This window comes from Otolemur garnettii, unplaced genomic scaffold (assembly GCF_000181295.1).
Source record: "Otolemur garnettii isolate 467f Iridium unplaced genomic scaffold, OtoGar3 scaffold00226, whole genome shotgun sequence".
In the NCBI taxonomy this organism is placed as follows: Eukaryota; Metazoa; Chordata; class Mammalia; order Primates; family Galagidae; genus Otolemur; species Otolemur garnettii.
The window spans coordinates 452973-475835 of NW_003852621.1; the positions used below are offsets into that span (position 1 = coordinate 452973).

Below are 22863 nucleotides of genomic sequence, written 5' to 3' on the forward strand. Positions count from 1 at the left end.
TCACAATTAAAGCAGAACCTGGTAGAGGAGCACAGGCACGCACCCCAGACATGCACCCCACACATACACCAGAGTCCACCCAGGCCTTATGATCTCCATGCTCTGCCCTGCCCACCTCCCCACAAGGGCCACCTCCTGCCTGCCCACCCAGGCCTGCACCTCTATGGGAAACCTGCCCTCCCACACTGGCCAGATCTGCATCGGGGCCCCTTCATCTATTCATCCATAAATATTTTAAAAATCCTTTCAGAATTCAATCCCAGGGAAAGGAATGTCTGTGATTCAAGATACTGAAGACTTCTAATCCCTGGTCAAGGAGTCAGTCAGTAGCATTTGCCACTGCATGGCCGGCTGATGAGATCCAACAAAGGCAGGAGGCCCTGGGGACCCACAGTCCCTTCCTGTACAGTGGGTCTCCAGGGCCTCTCACCACCACATCTGCAGACTTAAGAGCCCCCTTTTCACACTGTGTCTCACTCTCTGTAGCAGAGTGCAAAACCTGTCCCAGAAGGTCTCTGATGCAGACACCCAACCCACAGCCTGCAAGTCCCCCCTGAGAGTGTCCCTTTAGATCTCTGTCCCTCCCAGACTTCCTTGACCTATGACCCCTGCTGGGTCTCCCTGTCTCTGTGTCCCTCTGGTTCCATGTGCCCCCAGTGTCTACCCCCATCCCTGTCCATGTCCCTGTGGCTCCACATTCCCCCTGGGTCTCTCCCATCCCTGTCCATACCCCTGTGGGTCTACATCCCACCTGGGTCTCCCCCCATCCCTGTCCGTGTCCCTGGAACTCTGTGTGCCTCGAATCTTCCCCCATCAGTGTCCCTGTAATTCTGTGTGCCCCTGGCTCTCCCTCATTCCTGTGTTCCTGTGATTCCATGTCCTCCCTAGTCTACCCACCTCTGTATCCCTGTGATTCCATGTCCTTCCTCGATCTACCCATCTCTCTGTCCCTGTGACTCCATGTCCTGCCTGGGTCTACCCATCTCTGCGTCCCTGTGACTCCATGTCCTGCCTGGGTCTACCCATCTCTGCGTCCCTGTGACTCCATGTCCCTCCTCGGTCTCCCTGTCTGTGTCCCTCTGGCTCCATGTACCCCTAGGTTTCCCCATGGCCACCCGTGTCCCTGTAACTCTGTCCCCCTTAGGTTTCCCCTGTCCCTGTGTCCCCACCTAGGTGTGCCCCCATCCCCATCCGAGTTATTATAACTCTTTGTTCCCCCCTGCATCTGCCATGTCCCTGTCCGTGTCCCTGTGGCTCTATGTACCTTTGGGTCCCCCACCCTTGTGTTTGCTCATTCTCGTTCTTTTCACAAGGACCCTTCTGAGGCCACCCCTGGTCCCTGCATTCCCCGTGCTGGGGATGCCCTTCTCTGAGCCCTCAAAGAGGAGTCCTTACACTCCTGTCACTGGCCGTCTGTGGGTTGTCTCTGGTGGGTGACTTCTTCAAGGAGGCCAGAGGCTACATACCCTCTTCTGTGGCCAGAAGGAAGGTGTGAGAGGCCTCCTGCCAGTCCCCACCCACACCCGCCATGCCTCTCACCTCTAGATTGGGCCTAGACAAACAGCAACTACTAACACCTTCTCACTCAACCAGAGTCTGTTGAGAAGTGGCAGGGCCTGCTGGTCTCCGCGGCAGTTAACAGAACCCAGCCACAGAACTCAGGACACCTCACAAAGGCCTGGTGGGGGAGGGGCATGCAGGGGAGGGCGGGGCCTGGGGCAGAGGGTGTGGCTGACCTGGCTTCAGCCTCACAGTGTGTGTGCTGCTCAGGTGCTGGCTTAGCTCTGGGTGTGGGGGCTCAAGCACAGAACCCAATCACCTCTATCTCACATGGTCCCTAGTTTCAACTAGAAAACAACCACAAAAAGTTTTAATAAAAAACCATCATCAACTTGGAGGCCTTCCCTGACCTCCAGTTCCACCAGTTCATTGGGTGAGTTGATCCCAACTTTCCTCTTCATGCTCACCACCCCCCCTCCCCCGTGGCATGGTTTCCCACACCTAGCCCCTTAGGCTTCATGTGACACTTCTGGCCTTCATGTGGCAGCTCTGAGCCCCTAGCTGCCCTGGTGGGTTTCCTAACACGGACACTGTGGGATGAGTAGGGCGAGGGCTTCCCCTGTGGCCAGAGGAAATGCAGTACCCTCCTTTCTCCCCCCAGGAACTCCCTCTCTGTGGCTCAAATCTTCAGCTCAAGAAATATGTGGTTCCTGTTTGGGAGTCCAGTTACCGAGGCTGCCTTTGGTGGCATGGACACGGGGACAGGGGCAAGCCCATCAGCAGAAGTGCTTGGCTACCACAAACACATACTACCAAGGAGGTCACTGTGGCCATGGCCACATGTCCCTGCTGGGTCTCCCTGTCTCTGTGTCCATCTAGCCCCATGACCCCCACCTTAGTCTTCCCCCATCACTGTGTCCCTGTGGCTCCACGTCCCATCTGGGTCTACCCCTATCTCTGTCCATGTCCTGGTAACTGTATGCCCTGGTTCTGCCCCCATCAGTGTCTCTATAATTCTGTGTGCCCCCTTGTTCTCTCCTGTCCCTGTGTTCCAGTGACTCCATATCCTCCCTAAGTCTACCCATCTCTGTGTCCCTGTGACTCATGTTCTCCCTGGGCCTACCCATCCCTATATCCCTGTGACTCCATATCCTGCCTGGGTCTACCCATCTTTGTGTCCTGTGACTCCATGTCTTCCCTGGCTCTACCCATCCCTTTTGCCCTGTGATTCCATATTGTCCTTGGGCCTATCCATCCATTTGTCACTGTGACTCGATGTCCTACCAGGGTCCACCCATCTCTGTGTCCCTGTGATTCCACGTCCTTCCTGGGTCTACCCATCCATCTCCCCCTGTGACTCTATGTTCTCCCTGGGTCTACTCATCTCTCTGTCCCTTTGACTCCATATCTTCCCTGGGTCTACCCATCTCTGTGTAGATGAAACTTCATGTCCTCCCTGGGTCTACCCATCCCACTGTCCCAGAGACTCCATCTCCTCCCAGAGTCTACCCATTCCTGTGTCCCTGTAACTCCATGTCCTCCCTGAGTCTACCCATCCTTCTGTCCCTGTGTGTCCATGACCTCCTGGGGTCTACCTATCTGTGTGTCCCTGTCACTCCATGTCCTCCCTAGGTCTACCAACTCTGTGTCCCTGTGACTCCATGTCTTCCCTGGGTCTACCCATCTCTGTGTCCTGGTGACTCCATGTCCTCCCTGGTTCCACCCATCTCTGTGTTCCTGTGATGCCATGTCCTGCCTGGGTCTATCCATCTCTGTATCCCTGTGACTCCATGTTCTCCCTGGGTCACTCATGTCTCTGTCCCTGTGAATCCATGTGCTCCGTGGCTCTACCCATGTCTCTATCCCTGTGATTCCATGTCCTCCCTGTGTCACCCATGTCTCTGTCCCTGTGACTCCATGTCCTCCCTGTTTCTACCCACCTCTGTGTACCTGTGACTCCATGTCCTCCTTGGGTCTACTCATCTCTGTGTCCCTGAGACTCCACATCTGCCCTGGGTCTCCCCTGTCTCCCTGTTCTTATGACTCCATGTCATCCCTGGGTCTACCCATCTGTCTGTCCCTATGACTCCTCCATGTCCTCCCTAGGTCTCCCTTATCCCTGTGTCCCTGTGACTCTATGTCCTCTGAGGGTCTCCCCTGTCCCTGTGACTCCATGTCCTCCCTGGGTCTAACCATCTCTGTATCTCTTTGACTCCATGTCATCCCTGGGTCTACCCATATATCTGTCCCTGTGACTCCATGTCCTTCCTGGGTGTACCCATCTCTGTCCCTGTGATACTATGTCTTCCCTGGGTCTACCCATCTCTCTGTGCCTATGACTCCATCTTCCCCGGGTCTCTCCTGTGCCTGTGTCCCTGTGACTCCATGTCCTCCCTGGGTCTACCCATCTCTGTGTCCCTGTGACTTCATATCCTCCCTGGGTCTAACTATCACTGTACCCCTGTGCCCCTGTGACTCCATGTCCTCCCTGGGTCTCCCCTGTTTCTGTGACTCCATGTTCTCCCTGGGTCTACCCATCTCTTTGTCCCTATCACTCCATGTCTTCCTTTGTCCCTATCACTCCATGTCCTCCACCTGTGTCCCTATGACTCCATGTCCTCTGTGGGTCTACCCATCTCATTGTCCCTGTGACTCCACATCCCTCCTAGGTCTCTCTGTCCATATCCCTTTAGCTCCATGTATTCCTAGGTCTCCCCCATCCTCATCTGTGTCCCTGTAACTCTGTCCCCCTTGGGGATCCCTTGTCCCTGTGTCACCCCAGGTTTCCCTCCATCCCTAACTCTTTGTCCCCTTCCCCCGGATCTGCCATGTCCCTGTGGCTCTGTGTACCCTTGTGTCCTCCATCCTTGTCTGTTTGCTCATTCTTATTCACTTCACAAGGACCCCCCTGAGGCCACCCCAGCCTTGGGAACTGTCTGGTCCCTGCATTCCCCATGGTGGGGATGCCCTTCTCTGAGCCCTCAAAGAGAAGTCCTCACACTCCCAGTCACCGGCAGTCTGTGGGCTGTCTCTGGTGGGTGACTTCTTCAAGGAGCCCAGAGGTTACACATCCTCTTCTGTGGCCAGAAGGAAGGTATGGGAGGGACCCTGTCAGTCCCCACCCACACTCACCCCGCCTCTTTTTATTTTTTTTTTTGAGACAGAGCCTCAAGCTGTCCCCCTGGGTAGAGCTCACAGCTTACAGCAACCTCCAACTCCTGGGCTCAAGCGAGTCTCCTGCCTCAGCCTCCCAAGTAGCTGGGACCACAGGTGCCTGCCACAACGCCTGGCTATTTTTTGGTTGCAGCCATGATTGTTGTTTGGTGGGCCCGGGCTGAATTCAGACCCACCACCTTAGGTGTATGTGGCTGGCGCCTTACCCACTTGAGCCACAAGTGCCGAGCCCACCCCACCTCTTGCCAGCAAGGGTAAACACCTTCTCACTCGACACAGTCTATGGAGAAGTGGCAGAGCTTGCCAGTCTCTGTGGCAGTAACAGAACCCAGCCACAGAACTCAGGACACTACACAAAGGCCTGGTGGGGGAGGGACATGTATGGGAGGGCGGGGCCTAGAGCCAAGGGTGGGGCTGAACTAGCTTCAGCCCCCCTTAGTGGGCTGCTCAGGTGCTGGCTTAGCACTGGGTGCCGGGGCTCAAGCGCAGAACCCAATCACCTCTATCTCACATGGTCCCTAGTTTCAAGTAGAAAACTTACCACAAGAAGTTTTAATAACCATCATCAGCTTGTGGCCCTTCCTGACCCCAAGCTCCACCAGCTCAGTGGATGAGGTACCCCAACTTTCCTCTTCATTCTTGCCCACCCCCATAGCATGGTCTCTGAGACCAAGCCTCTCAGGCTTTACGCAGGACGTGGCACCTCTAGCCCAGCCCCAAGTCCTTAGCCACCCTGGTGGGTTTTCTAACAGACACTGCGTGATGAGTGGGGTGAGGGCTTCTCCTGTGACCAGAGGTTGACATCACCCTCCTTACTTCCCCAGGCCCTTCCTCTCTGTGGCTCAAATCTTCAGCACAAGAAATGTGTGGTTTCCATTTTGGAGTCCAGTTGCTGAGGCTGCCTTTGGTTGCGGGTACACGGGGACAGGGATGAGCCCGTCAGCAGGAGGGCTTGGCTACCACACATGTACCACCAAGGAAGTCACTGTGGCCAGGACCCACCCTGCTGGCTCTGCTGCTGGAGCTTGTGGTGCCTGGTGTCTTCAGGACATCTACCAGACCACAACAAGGGGCGCCAGCAGGTCACCAAGTTGCCAGGCAGCTGGCTGAGAGCCACAGGGAGGCCAGCACTGGCCGGGCCCTGCTTCCAGCCTGTGTCCTGGGGCAGGGGATTGGATGTTGCTGAGCATCAGGGCAAGGGGGTATTCTAGAAGAACTCCCTCTCCTTGGCCAGTGTAGCCTCCACCCAGATCTGCTCTGACCAGTCTCAGTACCAGAGGATAGACCCTTCCCAAGTCCCTTAACAAACTCAGAACAATTGGTAGCTCATGTGTCCCCAAAGCTGTTTTCCCCTTTCTGTCTAAATTTTACAAGGGTACATGTGAATCTTTCTAAAAGCAGAATATAAATGTCTTAACATGATATAAGAAAATGCCATGAAGGCTATGTTAACCAGTTTGGTGAAAGTATTTCAAATTGTATATAAAACCAGCACACTGTACCCCATGACTGCATTAATGCACACAGCTAGGATTTAATAAAAAAAAAAATTAAAGCAAACACCCCTGCACAAACCCTATATAAACCCACACATACTCTGTATGCACCTGCTCACACCCCAGATAAACTTGCAACATCTCATATACACTCGCACACACACCTACACACACACCCATATACATCTGTGCACCCCACAGACACCTGCTCACATCCCATATATACCTGATTACCCGATACACCTGCTCATACCCCATATACATCTGCACACCTCTCACACCCAGTATACACCTGCTCACACCCCGTATACACTTGCATATACCCCGTATATAACCGCATACATCTCATATACATTTGCACACACACCTGCACACCCCCATATTCACTTCCACACACCCCGTATACATTTGCACACTCCACACACCTACACACACCCTTTGTGTTCTGGTAACCAAGTTTCTGAGACCGAATAAGCTAAGGACAGAAATTTATTTGTCGGCATTCCAGAGACTGAGGGGTTCCAGATAAAGGCACTGGGCAGATCTGGTGGCTGCTGAGGCCTGGTCTCTGCTTCCAAGATGGCACCTGCTGCCACCCCTCACACCACAAAGGCAGAAGGGCAAGAGCAAGAACTCCCTATAAGCCTCAACCCCTTCCCAAGGGCAGAGCCTCCACCTCTTATAGACCCCTCCCCCAATCCTTCACACTGGCTGTTAAATTTCAACACCTAAACTCAGCACCCCCAGACCCCACACATCAGTAGGCCCCTCCCTCCAGGGCCTTCCTGAGGCCCCACCCACATGACAGCTGGGGCCAATAGGCAACTGCCCCAAGGCTGTGCCAGGAGGGAGCCAGTGCCAAGGAGGCATCTGTGGTGGGTCACACATGACGGGGATTCCACACAGCAGCCACCTTGCGACCACCAGGGAAGGGCGCAGGGATCGCAGAGATGCTGAGCTCAGGGAGGCCCCAACCGTTCCCACATCCCCCTCATCAGCTGTCCAATTCCCCTATGGCTCAACAGAGCCCTGAGGGCAGTGTGCCCAGAGCAGCAAGGAAGGCCAAGGGACTTGAGCTGTCCACAAGGATCACAGAGGGACCTATCGCCCCATTCTGGGAGCTCTGCTCCATTCCTGGGCCTCTGAACCTGCAGGGTCATGGCTGGCCAGGTGGCATTATGTCTGTACAGCCCGAGGTGTGGGAACTCAGCTGAGCTTCTGGGGGCTTCTGCTTTGTGGGAATTGGGAAGGGCCCCTGCTCTCTATAAACGACTCCATCTCCTGGACCAGGTGGGCCTCTCACCCCACAAAACATCAGCAGACCCTCTCTCAAGGTGCCCACCTGCTAACCTCACATTCCCTGAGCACTGAAGTCAATGGAAAGCCACTCTGCCCAGGGGGCGCCTGGGGCTGCCCTGTGCCCTGAAGGACCCCCTACTGGGCAGGGTGCAGGACCAACAGTAACACCCTGAAGGACGACCAGCCTTGGGGGCTCAGGGAAGGAGGGGTACCAGGAGCACAGGCCAGTCCAATGGGGTAGGGTGGGACTGATGCCCCCATGGCCCCAGGCAGGTAACCCCAAGCTTCCCCCCTCAAGCAGAAACAGAATCAAAAGGGGACAGGAGCCCGCAGGGACTTAGACTGTCCCCAGCACTGTCCTTTTGCTGCCTTCCTGGCCTGTAACCCCCAAGGGCAAGAGGAGCCTATGGCCCCTGGGCATGGTCTCCAGGCTCTTCCCTCCCCAAGCCAGAGCCCTCCTTATGCAGGCTCTACTCCCAGCGCTTGCCAGCTGCCTTATTGCAGAGAGAGGCTTGGGGCTGGGCGACTTATACAAAAGGATTTTACTCAGTTTGTGGTTCTGGTGGCTATAAGTTCCAGATCGGGCATCTGGTGGGACCTTGGGCTGTTTCCTCCCGAGGTGGACAGTGGAAAGGGAACTGCATGCAGTGAGATCACACAGTGCCAGAGGTGCTAAGGAAGCCACCCTGGGGGAGTAGATCCATTCCCAGGGGACGTGCAGAGGTCCGCAGCTAGCTGTGGAGGTCCACCTATGATCAGGGGGCCACACTGGAGATTAAATCCCAACATTAACTTGGTGGGTGCACAGCAAGGCAGAGCGCACTCTGATGCCCACTGTCTGATGCCACCAAACACCCAGCACAGAGGGCAGGACACTCCACATGGGCCTCAGACTCCCAGAATCCAGTCAAGAGCATAGCAGAGCACTAGGTTTTAAGAGACACAAGAACTGTTACAAGGACTGACTAGAGAACAGCACCAACACTCTCCCAAAGGGGTGCGACTTCTAAGGCCCATCCACCTGCAAAGGGCTGGACTTTAGGAAAAACAGCAGTTCCTGGAATCAGACTCTGTGGCCACTGTACATAGAGTAGGTACAGCACTCACCCCGCAGCCGCAGCTTCCACCACACTGTGAGGAAGAAAGCACTCCTGCACAGGCCAAGACTAATGAGCTTTCGCACTCAGAAGCTCATGCCTCCTGCATACAGCAGCCTTCCCCAGCCCAGCATGCACAGCCCCTGTGTGCCTCTGAAGGAGACCAGAAAGCTGCTACACCTGGGCATGCCAAGTCTATAGGAGTGGCAGGGATTCCCCAGGCGGCAAGGGCAACCTGGCCACTTAGGCCCTCCCTTGCAGACTACAGCATGTGAGGAAGATGACCTCAAAAGTGTTGAGATCAGGGCACATACAGATGTTGAGAAACAGAAACAAAAGCCATAAGCTCCCAGCCCTGGACAATGCTGCAACCTATGGCATTCCCATCACACCCTGGGTGGCCCACCACCTCTGCCTCTTCTCTTGGATGCATGCCCTACCATTCTTGTCACACCCTGTGTCATGTGCTGCCTTTGACCACTTTCTGTCCTCAAAGGATGCTCTGGGAACCGAGTAGTAGCAGCTGTGGGTAGCTAGGGATCCGAGTGCACGCACACTAGGCCTGTGTGGGTACAGCCCCCAGCAGAAGTGCTGGAGGACACGTGTGCCACCCAGCACTTTGACCCAGATGGCTACAGGGCATAGCCTGGGCCTTTTCCTCATCTCCCTGAGGGTTGGTACCTAGGGCATAAGAACCCCCAGCTGGGCTGGCCTGTGACTGATGCACAGTGTGGCCTGAGGAATGCCTCTGGTCTCTGATCAGCTTTTCTGACCACCAGAAGTCCCTTGGCTGGGGGACCACCGGCTTCCTCTGGCAGGGGCCTACCAGGCTGGTCCAAGCCTCAGGGCCAACACTAGGAGCGGCCTGAGCCTGGGGGCCTGTGGAAGGTACACGTCACACCCAGGCCCATGCTGATGCGAGCTATACCACATCACAGGATCCCAGGGATATACTGAAGGCAAGAAAGGACTGTTACTGCCAGTGATAGGGAGTGGTGACTGCCAACGGGCAGAAGTTCCCCTCCAGGGTGGTGACAGTGCTCTGGAACCTGAAAGAGGTGGTGACTGCCATCAAGGAAATGACAGGGGACTGAATGCTTTGAAAAAAAAAATCAATGATTAATTTTATGTTATGTAAATTTTACCAAAACAGAATCTTTTTTGAAAAACAGAGGCCCCAGGTCAGATGGCTCTTTCTTCTTCCACACTTAGAAAGCAAGGTGGGCAAGGTGCCAAGTTCCTGGAGGCCCTTGCCTGGGAAGCCAGCAGCTGCATCTGCCCTCAGGGTGGGGTTTAGGAACAACCAGGTCCAGCGGAGACCTCTCGCTCCAGGAGGCCTGGGATAGCAGGTCACCCACCCATCCAAACATCCTAAGTTGAGGGCCTAATGGCTCCTGCACATCATGTTCACGCTATCTCTGCCTGACTTGGAAAATGTAGCCACGCACCAGCGAAGGAGGTTCCAGGAAGCAGACGCTGCACTGTCCTTCGGAGTTCACCTGATATTGGAAGCATCTGTCCTATACCCACGAAGCCTCAACCTTTGGAGTCCTTGGGAGCAAAGTGTGCCTCCCCCAGACACCAACACCCCAGCCCTGTGGCTCTGCTGTGGAGCTCATCTCTGGGCCACCAGGAGGTCATGGTCCTGCTAGTCTGACACTTACCCAACCCTAAGCTCCTTTCAGCTCTTATCAGCCATAGCAGCTGCTCCAGCCACAACCATTCCCCAGGAAGGCTGGGCTCCAATGTGTGCTTTTTTTGGAGGGCCTTGTGTCTACACAGAGGCAGGGCCCCAACTGCCAGCACAGGCCAGCTCAGACATCACCATGGGTGAGAACTGGGCTGGATGACCAGGAAAAAGGGACACCATCAAGTGGCATGACAAAGGCTTTGACAAAGAAGTCCCTAGGGAGGGCCCTTCATGGGTTAGAAACAACTGATGCCCTTGAGCTCTGCACGAAGCTCTAATGAAATCCATCTTTACAGAGCTCTGCCCATACTCACAGGCATCTGTCAACCCATCTAGTTATAAAGAATGTACAGACACTGAGTGCTTCATTATAACCTGCAGACAGTTCACTCTTTTCCGGCAAAACACGCTCTTTCCTCAGGCACATCCATTACATAGAAAGAGGGATGCTGCCCTCATCCCTGGCCCATCCCATGTGCTCCCCAAGGGCTATGGAAAACGTGGGCTTCTGACAGGAGCACACAGGACAGATAGTGAGCCCAGAACCAGGAGAACAGCGGGGCAGAGACAGGTGAGCCACACCAGGATATTCAGAATAGACCACACTGGGCTCCAGAGTCTGATCACACATCCTCCACGTATTACTGTCACTATTCAGGATCCGTGGGCCTGTGCACAGTGATACCGTCTCTCGGCTGATGTGACGGTATAGATGGCTCACACCTCCTTGGCTGCTTCCCATGGGCCAAAGGGGACAAGATAAAAGTCTTCATTAAAAACTCTGCATACGCAAATTAAAGCTTAAAAAAGGAAACAAAACAATTAAAAACTACATACGAGGCTAGTTCTTTGTCGAGACTGCAGGCTCTGGAGACTGAAGAAATTCATATGGATCATGCGTCACATCTGGTTGGTCCCCAACACTGAGGCGAGAAGGGCTTCCTGTAATTTTGAGAAAAAACACAGAGTTCAGCATACACAACAAATCTGTAAGGCAGGGCTCATGAAACCAAAGATGTCTGTCCACATGGCCTGTGGTCAGCAAAACCAGGACTCAGACAAGCTTACAGGACATAGGTGCTTTTCACTGGTCCCAGCACCCACAGAGGGATGTGAGCCCTGTAGCAAGGGTAGCACAGCCAGTGCTCTCACAGGAGAGAAAGCTCCCAGTCCGAGAGCCCCTCAGACAAATATCAGGCCCCCAGCAACTCCTGTGTCACCCGAGGGTCACTGGGACAACAGGGTCCTCAGATTGCACACTGACCCACGGCCACCCAGAGTCTGGTACTCCAGGCTCTATTGGTTAACAGGAGGGAAAATAGTGTTCTTCAGGGGGCTCCAGCTAAGTCTCTGATGAAAGAATGGTTTCATGTTCACACACGAGGACTCAAAGGACACCCAGTGTTGGCACATTGGAGGAGCCACGCAGCAAACACCTGGTACCCATGTGCTGTGACTGAAACACTCCAGCCAGGGGTCTCTCTGCACTGTTTCTCCTTAGACATGGAGCCCCTGTACGAAGGCCACATGCTCCCCTGAGAGAAGCACTAGAAATGGGAGCCACAAAGGCTGAGGTGCCTGATAGAGGTCAGGGTGGAAGACCTGGCAAGACAATTGTGGGGACTGGTCAACCGGAAGCAAATATGCCCAGATCTAGCTCAGGGTGGGGCTGGGTCATCTCTATGGCTCTGGCCTTGCACCAGAGGAGTGGCGGGGACAGGCAGATGTGTGAGAACACAGCAAGGACTAAGAGCCACGGCTCTGCTGTGAGCCCTGCACATTGGACCACCCTACCCAGGTGGTGTTGCTCCCTCTCGGAGGCATTGGACAGGGAGCTGAGGTTGGACGACGGCCGGGAGCCACCCCGCTCTGCCTGGGCCTCGTGCAGGTCTTGCAGGAGCTTGGTAGTCTCATCCAAGGACAAGTGGGTGTCATCATGGTCCAGCTCCTTCTTCACCTTCCCTGTGCACAAAGATGACCTGATGTCAGCAGGGCACAGGCACCCCCGGGCTACCAGAGGGAAGGAGCCATGGAGGAGCAGCCTTGACAGTCTCGACGAGCACATGGCAGACAGGGCCACGAGTGTGGAGGCTAGCAAAGTGCCACACAAGATGGCTCGGCGCCTGTGGCTCAAGCGGCTAAGGCGCCAGCCACATACAACTAAGGTGGCAGGTTCGAATCCAGCCCAGGCCCAAACAACAATAATGGCTGCAACCAAAAAACAGCCGGGCATTGTGGCGAGCGCCTGTGGGCCCAGCTACTTGGGAGGCTGAGGCAGGAGACTCCCTTGAGCCCAGGAGTTGGAGGTTGCTGTTAGCAGTGAAGCCATGGCACTCTACCCAGGGGGACAGCTTGAGGCTCTGTCTTAGAAAAAAAAAAAAAAAGTGCCACACAAGAGACCCAGCTCCACACAAATCTAAGTCACCTCGTATATACAATGTGGAGAGCTCTGGTTGTGACCAGGGATAGGAGTGGTGTTGGTCTCCTGTCCTCAGTATGAGGAAGGTGGACAGTGGACAAAGTGTGCTGGAGAAGCCTGCAGGTGCTGGGACAACCTGGCAGGGCCCAGCTGGGACCTGGAAAAGATAGTCCCCAGACTGCTCCAGACTGGCTGCTGGATGCACCAAGAGCTCACAGGTCTCTTGTAGCTGGGGCCCACCTCTGTCCTACACCCAGGTCACTCTGACCCACCCTCACGATGCCTGCAGAGGGTGCAGTGGACTCTAAGCCACTGAACATACTCAGGCCACCAAGATTCAAAGGTACGTAACTGAATCCACCATCCGATGGCATCTGGTAAAAACAATTATCAGGCACACAAAGCAGCAAGAAAACATGGTCCAAAACCCAAAGAAGTAAACAGCAGACTAGAGTCATCTCCATGTGTGCCCAAAAGCAGAGACCGGACCAGTTGTAGTGAAAAACAGAAGATACTAGAAAAGCAAATGGAGCTTCCAGAGATGGAAAGGGTAAAGGCTGTGACAACGAGGAGGAAGGGGACACAGGGCCCTGGGGCCACACACGGACTCACAAGTCCCAGGAAGGAAAAGGGTGAGATAGTGAGTGCTGAGTGAAGTGCAGCCCAAAATTTCCATATTTGATGAAAGGTCTAAAAACTCTTAAGTTTGGGTGGTGCCTGTGGCTCAGTAGGTAGGGTGCTGGCCCCATATACTGAGGGTGGCGGGTTTGAACCTGGCCCCCTGACCCCGACCAGCTAAAACAGCAATGACAACTGCAAGAACAACAAAAAAGAGCCAGGCATTGTGGGGCGCCTGTAGTCCCAGCTACTTGGGAGTCTGAGGCAAGAGAATCACTTAAGCCCAAGAGTGGGAGGTTGCTGTGAGCTGTGACACCAGAGCTCTCTACCGAGGGCGACAGAATGAGACTTTGTCTCAAAAACAAAAACAAAAAAACCCCCTAAGTTCAAGAAGCAAAGAGAAACCCCCAAACAGTAACTGTTCCAAAGAAAACCAAGGCCAGGAGTGGTGGATCATGTCTGTAATCCTGGCACTCTGGGAAGCTGAGGAAGGTGGATTGCTTGAGCTCAGGAGTTTGAGACCAGCCTGAGCAAGAGTGAAACCCTGTCTCTACTAAAAATTAAAATACTAGCCAGTGGGCTCCGCGCCTGTGGCTCAAGCGGCTAAGGTGCCAGCCACATACACTTAAGGTGGCGGGTTCGAATCCCCAGCCCAGGCCTGCCAAACAACGATGGCTGCAACCAAAAAATGGCCAGGCGTTGTGGCAGGCGCCTCTAGTCCCAGCTATTTGGGAGGCTAAGGCAGGAGACTCGCTTGAACCCAGGAGTTGGAGGTTGCTGTGAGCTGTGATGCCATGGCACTCTACCCAGAGAGATAGCTTGAGGCTCCATCTCAAAAAATAAAAAAAAATTAAAAAAAAATTAAAAAAAAAAATACTAGCCAGTGTTGTGGTAGGCACTGCAGTCCCAGCTACTAGGGAGGCTGAGGCAAGAGGATGGCTTGAGCCCAAGAGTTTGAGGTTGCTGTGAGCTGTGATGCTATGGTACTCTACCAAAGGTGACAGTGAGACTGTCTCAAAAAAAAAAAAAAAAAAAAAAAAAAGGAAAGGACAGGAAAAAGAAAAAAAGGAAAGAAAAGAAAACCAAGTCACATTGTAACTAAACTGCTGAAAAGTAGCAGTAAGGAAAAAATCCTAGAAGTACCAAGAGAAACAGGTGGTGTATGGAAAATACTATGAAGGTGGCCCCAGGCTGCTGTCCTCAGGAAGGCCAGGCCAGGTCGCCAACACAGGTGGTACTTCACATGGAAACCCACTTTCCTTCTGGTGTGTGCCGGGCATGACCAGCCCCCAGCAAAACCCATGGGCATCTGCTGATGGGGAGGGGCCTGCTGAGCAGGAGAGGAGGGCAGCTCCTACTAGGCATGGGCACCAGGGTGGAGCTGGCAGAGACAAACAGCATGTCACCCAAGGCTCCAACACAGCCTGCTGTCAAGAAGCAGACACAGGGGAACTCAGGCTGGAGCCATCCGGGGTGGGAGGGGTGTTGGTCTACACAGGGTGGTCTGCAGGACAGCAGGCCCTCGCTCCATACCTGACTGGCCAGGCAGCCAGGGCCAGTGACAGAGGTCAGTGCTCCATAGGCAGGACTGACAACCTTGTAACTAGCTCCTTGAACAAATTTCCATGACCCCTACTTATTTTTTATAATCTTCTCCCGCAACTAACTACTTGGCCTTTTGAGTTGTTTCCTAGAAACAGTGGATTTCCTGGAAGTGAAGGAACTGAGATTTTGAATGCCTCTGGATGGACTCCTGACCCCTGGCTGGCCCCTACCTGCCCTGGTGTGAAGTCCCTTGTTGGTTACACCAGACCAGCCCTCTACCTATGGCCTCTCCTCTCAAAGCCCAGGGAGACTGATTGAGACATTCTCCCAACAAGGTGTTAGGCATGTTAAAAATTCGCTTCTTCTGTGGCAACCCTCGTACCGGTAACAGACCTCTGTAAGATGAGACCTGTACCCAGACAGAAACCCTGTGTGACTCAATGGTGATCTCACCAAGGGGCTCTGAAGAAAAGGGGGATGCTCCTCCTGCCCTCCCCTACTCAGCAGGACACTCCAGCCCCAACCCAGGCAGCTCTGCAGCAGACACCATGTATCCTTTGGGGCAGTCCTGAATATCTGCCCTGTAGGCAATCAGACCCCACAGGTCAAGGGTGCAAGACCCCCCCCCCACCCTGCTACAGCCCACATCAGATGCCAGCCACATGCCTGTGCTGCCCACTGCTGGCTGTAACCTGGGGTTCCTAGGATGCCCCTCTGGCTCACCCCACAATTTACAATTTACACCCAGTCCTTTAGCTTTCTGTGGAAGCTATTACCAGGCCAGGCTTCCTAGTGTCCCCACCCACCCTCACTGGCAAACAAAAAGATATTCATCACTTTGAGAGTCCAGGGGTGTTAGGAGCTATGGGCCAGGAACCAGAACAAATACCAAATACTAAGACAGAAGAGTTTCCTGTAACCCTGACTGTTAAGGGAGGGGCAGAGACAGACACTCATCTCATACCACATCACGACGTCCCAGGGCAGGGGCTCCTGGGACACTCACCCAGAGAGCTGAGCATGGAGATGTCCAGAGACACATCGGAATATGGCTTCACTGACATGAAATCCAGAACAGAGCCACTGCCATCCCCTAGGGTATCCCCAACCTATGGAAGGGAAGACAATGTAGACCAGATAAAGAAAGAATATTACTCAACAGCAGATGCTGAAATCACGATAACTATCTTGAGACTTGGGTTCTGCCCTCCTAAGTGAGGAGACTGAGACTAGGTGCCACTAGTCTGAGCTCTCCATGGAAATCTTGTCGGACCAACAACAGAAACAAACAATCCTTTGCTAATGTTCTGGGGAACCCACAGGGCAATAAGGAAATCAGGGTGATGGCGGTGTTATGTCAGAGATGGCACACAGGACCCTAGGGGACCCAAGGCTACACTCAGCAGCTTCGTTCAGCAACGTATGGCAGGTCCTGAAGTCTCTAAGATGGGTTGTCCACAGCTTGCCTGAAGTCTCCCAGACGGGGTATCCCCAGAGTGCTCTCTGGTCAGCTCTCTGCAGCCCAGCTCTGTCCTAAGGTGGAAGCTAAGGGGTCTTTCAAAGTTTCCAGGGATCCCAGGCCAAACCACACACCTTCAAATGGATAAGCTGTGCAGCTGGGCACACAGGGCCCTAACCCTGCCCCAAGACCCCCTCGTGCTGATAGCACCTGCTACTGGGCAGTGCCCCCGCCCCCACCCCTTGCAGGATGCCTGTTAGGATGGGCTGGTGGAGTTAGCTGTGAAAATCCTTGTGTCTGGACTTGGAAGAACATCCTGTAGCTTCACCCTCTTGCTTCAAGCCACTCAAAAGAGCAGTGGGGAGAAACATCCATCTGCCTTAATCACTTGGAGCCTTTGTGGAGTACCCACTATAAAGGCTGAATGCAGCTGTCCCTGCAAGAATCCTGATACTTCTGCTAACCTTCACTTCATCTGGAGGTTTCATGGGAACACTTCTCCTCTGCAAAATAAAACAGGCAAGAAACCAGCTTTTCTAAATGATTTTATATGAAAGGACAGTGTACTGACATTACATACATGAAACATAAAAATGGCTTAATCGTGGCTCCTGGGAACTCTGCTGCCCTAATGCATTAAACTGGGGTCCTGCAAGGCTTCCTCAAAGCCGGCCAACCTGACCACTCAACAAACCTAAAGCAAAACAAACACCAAGAAAGACACCCGGAGGCTACACTCAGAGAGCCTCCTACTGCCAGGTGCACTGTTCCCTGGCTCCTGTCTTAACAGCCTTGAGCAGCTTGAAGCATTCCTAGCTTGGGGGCTGCAAAAGCAGGCAGAAGTCAGAGCTGGTGTGTGGACTGCAGTTGTCCAACTACAGATTTGACCAAAGAAGAAATGTTACAAATGGAAAACCAAGATAAAAGTGATGACGGACAGTTCTTCAGTAAAAATGCAAGTCAGATATCTTTTGTAGTACAGAGAGGAAAAAAAATCTAAAATCCTATATCCACGGAAAATTTTAAAAATGAAAGCAAAATAAAGAATTTCAACTAAAATTATTGAGAATCACTGTCAGCAAATCTGTAGAAGTATTAAAGAAAATTCCAAGTGACAGCAGATGAAAGGAATCTGGGTATACATGGAGTTATGCAGGGCACCAGAACAGTGAGCATGTGCAAAACCCTCCCCAACAGACACTTAACTGTTTAATGCATAATTGGAAAGCCAATGAAGGAAGACCAAGGTACCTAAAAGAGCACATTCTTCCCTGATAGCTCAGTCCAAGTGGCACCTTCTACAAAGAGTGCTGCTGAGGGCGTGGCCAAGGGCACATGTCTGCCCCGTGCAGCCCAGGGCTCAGCCTACCTGCTTCAGCTGGAAGAGCATTCTTGAGTGGTCTCCACCTGTGATCTGGTCCAGGAGGTCATCCACCATCTTCTTGCTGTAGCTCCCAGCGTCCTTCACAAACTCCTGCAGGCTGCAGGGGCCACACAATAGGACATGCTGGACACATGCCTGTGCTCTGGTGCCAAGACCTTGCTGCCTGCCTGGAGTTTTGACCACAGATGCCTGTGCTGCCCTCCTCAGACACTCCTCTGTGAACTTTCCAGATGTGGTATTTTGGGGGTAAGAACTAACAGTTTTCACTATATTATTAAAGAGGTCCATGACCCCAAAAGGTTAAAAAGAGATCTAGAAAAACTAATTTAATAATAAAGATAAAATAATTTTTTTTTTTTTTTTTTGCAGTTTTTTTGGCCAGGGCCAGTTTTGAACCTGCCACCTTTGGTATATGGGGCCAACACCCTATTCCTCGAGCTACAGGCACTGCCCAAAGATAAAATAATTTTTTAAAAAAGTAAGCAAGGGTGCCATGTTTGCTTTGGTGAAAGAAGGCTATTCGGGCAGCACCTGTGGCTCAGAGGAGTAGGGCGCCAACCCCATATGCCGGAGGTGGCGGGTTCAAACCTAGCCCCGCCAAAAAAAAAAAAAAAAAAAAGAAGGCTATTCGTATCTCTCTCTGAGTTTCTGGTTTAAGAATTAAGAATGCAGGTGGACTATGGAGGGTACGTGGTGCTGAGTGGTCCCCTGCCATGAACAGTGCACAGGCCAACCGGTGGGGTCAGACTCCCACTGCACCCCCTGCACTATCAGCTTAATTTGGGGCCATATGAAACGTACCACATTAAAAAAATAAAACAAATGAACAAAATTCTAAAAGTAGGCAGGGAACAAAAATCCTAGAATCAAGCAAGGGCCCAGAAGGGCTCCCCGGACTTCAGACCTTCACAAAGAAAAACATGGAGGCTACTATCTAGAGGCTGGATCGAGATGATAGGAGGTAACAGGAACAAATGCCTTCCTGGGAAGGAGCCATAGTTGCAGCTGCGAGGGTCACTGCAGCCCTGCCCTCCCTGGTGTGCACAGCAAGTGCCCAGGGTCAGAGGGTCTACAAAATTTTTGTGGGTTCCCTGCAGCTGTGAGGTAGGTGCAATCGCTAAGGTCTTGGCTGTGCAGCCACATGGGACTGCGTGTTCTAGGGGCAGGTGCTTGGGGATGCCAGGTGATGAGGCACGACCTGAACAGGTGACTGCATCCCTGAAGAGCCCCAAGCCACTCACAGGGCACCAGGAAGGGAAATGAGGCCTACAGGCCCAGCCTGGGTGGAGGCTGCCTGGTGGGGGTGCAGGCCCCTTTCATTTCTCAGTTACAACACCACACTCTCCTACGAGAATTCTGAGTTCTTGTTTATTTTGTAAATATATTCTGCTTTCATTTAAAAATAAATCAAAAATATATATATAAAGATTCCATTTCTAAGGGGCTTAGCAAAATTACTTCACCCATTAAAAAATATTAAAATTCGGGTAGCATCTATGGCTTAAAAGGGGAGGGCGCTGGCTCCATATGCCGAAGGTGGTGGGTTCAAACCCAGCCCCGGCCAAAACAAATAAAAATAAATAAAAATTATTAAAAGTCCAGAAGAGTGACCCACTTTTCATTTTGCCACAGAAAATTGGCATATATACACAAAAAGGTCTATGGAAATGCAGCACTTCATTTGTGATTTCAATATTCTACTTTAGCCCTCTTTGGGCCAAACTGTGCCTCCCTCACACCCTGGCCAGCTGAAGTCCCAACTCAGCAGCTCAGGCTGTGACTACACCTGGTGCTGGGCTCTAAAGAGGTGATCAAGGTAAACTGAGGCCTGAGAATGGCCCAGATCCACTCTGACTAGCATCCCTATAGAAGAAGACAGGGCAGACTCATAGAGGCTCATCTGCGTGAGGACACAGAGAGGTGGCTGTGTCCTACAAGCTACACCCAGGTCATTGCCTCCTCAAAATCATGGAGAGTGGATTACAGAAAACATGAGATTTTTGCTGCCATCTGAACTCACTGCCAGGAGCCCTCCCTGCATGTTCATACTCAGGGTGCTGAGAGCCCTCAGTGGGACGCAGCTGGCACTGCCGGCAGGGGCTCCCGTGTCCAGCCACATGGACTGCACGTACCTCAGTGCACACTGCACACCCGTCTCGTCACCATAGGCTGAATACAACAGCTCCGTCTCATCTGACTTCAAGTCGCCAAACACTGAGTTGTTCTGCATAGAAAGTGCGGTGCTGGCGCTGGAGAGAAACGTGACTGGGGGAGAGGGATGGGGGGGCATATCAGACCTGCCAGCAGTGCTAAGCGCAGGCCCTGGTGCCTCTTGGTGGGCTGAGTGACCCCAATGGCTCATGGTGACACCTTGGTCACTCCCTGCTTCCTACCTTTGTATCTGACCAGCTGATTCAAGTCACCAGGTCTCACCTCTGTGGGCCTGGCCACATGGAGCAGTTTGACTTTCTGCAAGGGAGGGTTCTGGGCTACCTGGGGCCTCCTCTAGCTCATGGAGCCCAGCAGACACGGCTGGGAGGGGCCTGTGCTTGCTGAAGGGACACAAAAGTGAGCCCAACTGTCCACGTGAAGGTGGGCTTCTCAACTTGCGCACAGCCAGGGCCTCCACATGTGTCCTGTGGGGAGCTGGTGGCATCCGTGGCCTCTCCCACTGGACATTGCACCCCCATCTCTGTGTGAAAATCAGAATGTTTCCAGACACTGCCAGGGTCCCCTGTGCACAGACCTGCTGCAGCTGAGAACTGGGGAACCTGGGTTAGAGGACGAGGACAAGTGATGCCTCCAAAACAAATCGTGAGGGGACACACAGCAGCAATGGAGGGTCTGGGATAGGGGCCTGGGAACCGACTGTTCACTAGGGGCTGTACCTCACAGGAGGCACCAATACTCAGGAGGGTGAGCTTTAGCACCCAGAGCAGAACAACCCAGCAAGAACACCACCCTGGAGCCAAGGCTATGAACTGGCGGGAGCAGAGAGCTATCCTGTTGGCAGAACACAGTATGAGAGGCAGTGACCAGGGGAGGGCGGTTAGGAGTGGGTTTCCATGCAGCTGTCTGTTGGGGGAAACTGCACTGCCTCTCCAGAGAGCGCCCTGGCACAGCAGAGATAGAGCCAGGAGCACCTGGGTGTTCAGCAGCAACCCAGAGAAACTCCATGGCAGAGACGGGGAGAAGGAGCCCTGACAAAGGGAAGAACCAAGGTCCAGAACCACATGTGTGACCCCCACTTCCAAAGGATGACAAAACCCCAGTGAAGGCCAAACCAGGGGATGCAAACCAAGGTGCTCTCTGGACATTTTTCAAACAAAGACAGCAACCAAGTGTAACTTTTATTCCTGTCACTTTAACCAATCTTCATTTTAGTAGGGCTATAAAAAATGCACAAGGAAATCCTTAAAGTAGGACTCAGTGCTATGCCTTCAAATCCACTGACCCCCTGATTTCAGCTGGCCACCTGGGTGGGGGCTACATACTTACCTTTGTTTCTCCTTTCGTCCTTGAAGCCCAGTGTAGTGAAGCCTGGGAGCAGCTTGCTGGACAGTGAGCTGAGGTCCACTGGGTGGGTCTCCTCTTCTGCAACAGTGGACACAGAAGGCCTGTGAGTCATGAGCATTTCCTCCATACTGCGATGGATGTGCCGGGGTAGGGAAGGGGCATGGGCAGGGACACTATAATGCTCACCTAAAAGTGAGCTTACAAAACCAACTACCATTTTCAAAACTAACTGCATTTTGATTTCATACTTACCCAAAGTCAACCTAATAAAAATCCTCACACTGCTGGTCACACCAGCAATGCTTTAACATTTTCAAAGTGCTCCCCTAGCACCTCCAGAACCCCACCCTGCATGTCGTGGCGTCACGGGTGGAGGGGGCAAGGAGGTTGGGCCCTATGCATGACTGCACATCTGCCCCACTATGTCCAGCACTCACACACCATGCAGGTTCTAGGCAGGGGTCCCCAATCCCAACTGGAACTTCAAACCAGTTCTCTCTCTATGCTAAAAATGAATCAACTTATCTATTCTCTTCAGGAAATGAGCTACAGCTTAATAAAATCAGCCTGAGTTGATATTCTGTATATGTTGGAGAAAATTAAATAAGCCTGCCTATCTAGAGCTGGGCAGAGAAGTATTTTCACCAGACCCACACATGTGGGAACAAGACCGAGGGAAAGTGGGAACATCTATGGGCCACATTCGAGGGGCTTCCCATCCTACGTGCACCCACACATGTACTTCAAATCTCAGTGAGAGGCACTTTTCTTCAAAGGACGAGCCTCTGAACTATTCTCAAGGAGATGAGAATGTGTAAAAGCACTTCCTCAGGCCCGTGAAAACATCCATGCAGGTGGAGTGAGCCCAGTATCCATGTCCCCTTTCAACATCTTCCTTAAAGTAATTGTCAAATGGACCTTTTCTTCTAAAACCACTTTCGAGCTTCAAGGAAAAGTTGTTCCATGCCCTGGTTTGTGATGAAGACTGAACCTGGGTCATAAACCCTTCACAACATCAGAAAGTTCAGCCTTCAGGACTTTCCAAGAGCGCTGCTGTCCCCAGAAGCTTTGTGGGACAACTGCCCTTGTCCTGGAGGGTGCAGGGATGGGAGGTGGGCTGTTGTCCCTTGGCCCACAGCAGGGTATTTAGACACACAGCCAGCTCCTCACATCCCTGAGCACAAAGAGAGGTCAGAGGCTGGCATATAGGGCACAGGGAGCCCGCTGTGCATAGCACCCACCGTCGGCGTCCGGCTCGGCCGTGTTGACCACGCTGTAGAGCAGGCTGCCGTCCCCGCTTCTCTTCAGGTAGCCCACCTGGAAGGGAGCACCACCTCAGAGTCCATCCCTCAGCAACAGCACACGGTCCTCATAGGACATGGCCACTGAGGCATGAACACAATGGAGGCCACCAGCAAGGCTCAGGGACGTGAAATCCAAAAAGGCTACTAGGCAAGGGGTCGGCCATGAACAAATATCCCAGAGGCCCCTCACATTGCTCCTGCAATTTAAGACTAACCAGACCACTAAGTGCACCTACATACAATGAAAGGACTTGTTGGGCTCCTTGTGGTCCCTAAACAACCTTTCATCAAGAAGCAAACATTTGGCTCGGCGCCTGTGGCTCAACCGGCTAAGGCGCCAGCCACGTACACCTAAGGTGGCG

At 53.0% G+C, this 22863-nt stretch overlaps 1 protein-coding gene across 4 annotated transcripts in view; it reads right to left on the reverse strand.

Annotated features, from left to right (window-relative positions):
- Positions 1-7994: 7994 nt before the first annotated feature.
- BRD9 (bromodomain containing 9) overlaps positions 7995-22863 on the reverse strand; it is a 27464-nt gene continuing 12595 nt past the window's right edge. For 3 of the 4 annotated variants that reach the window (XM_023508175.1, XM_023508174.1, XM_023508173.1), the window contains exons 9-17: positions 22439-22514; positions 21180-21275; positions 19814-19946; positions 17667-17778; positions 16762-16800; positions 15845-15947; positions 12051-12218; positions 11094-11198; positions 7995-10987 (exon numbers count right to left, since the gene is read on the reverse strand). In XM_023508175.1, the coding sequence (XP_023363943.1) occupies positions 11098-11198; positions 12051-12218; positions 15845-15947; positions 16762-16800; positions 17667-17778; positions 19814-19946; positions 21180-21275; positions 22439-22514 (828 nt within the window). In that variant the 3' untranslated portion in view covers positions 7995-10987; positions 11094-11097. Of the gene's footprint in view, positions 10991-11093; positions 11199-12050; positions 12219-15844; positions 15948-16761; positions 16801-17666; positions 17779-19813; positions 19947-21179; positions 21276-22438; positions 22515-22863 lie in introns of all 4 variants that reach the window. The other variant, XM_012812867.2, reaches the window with a different exon arrangement.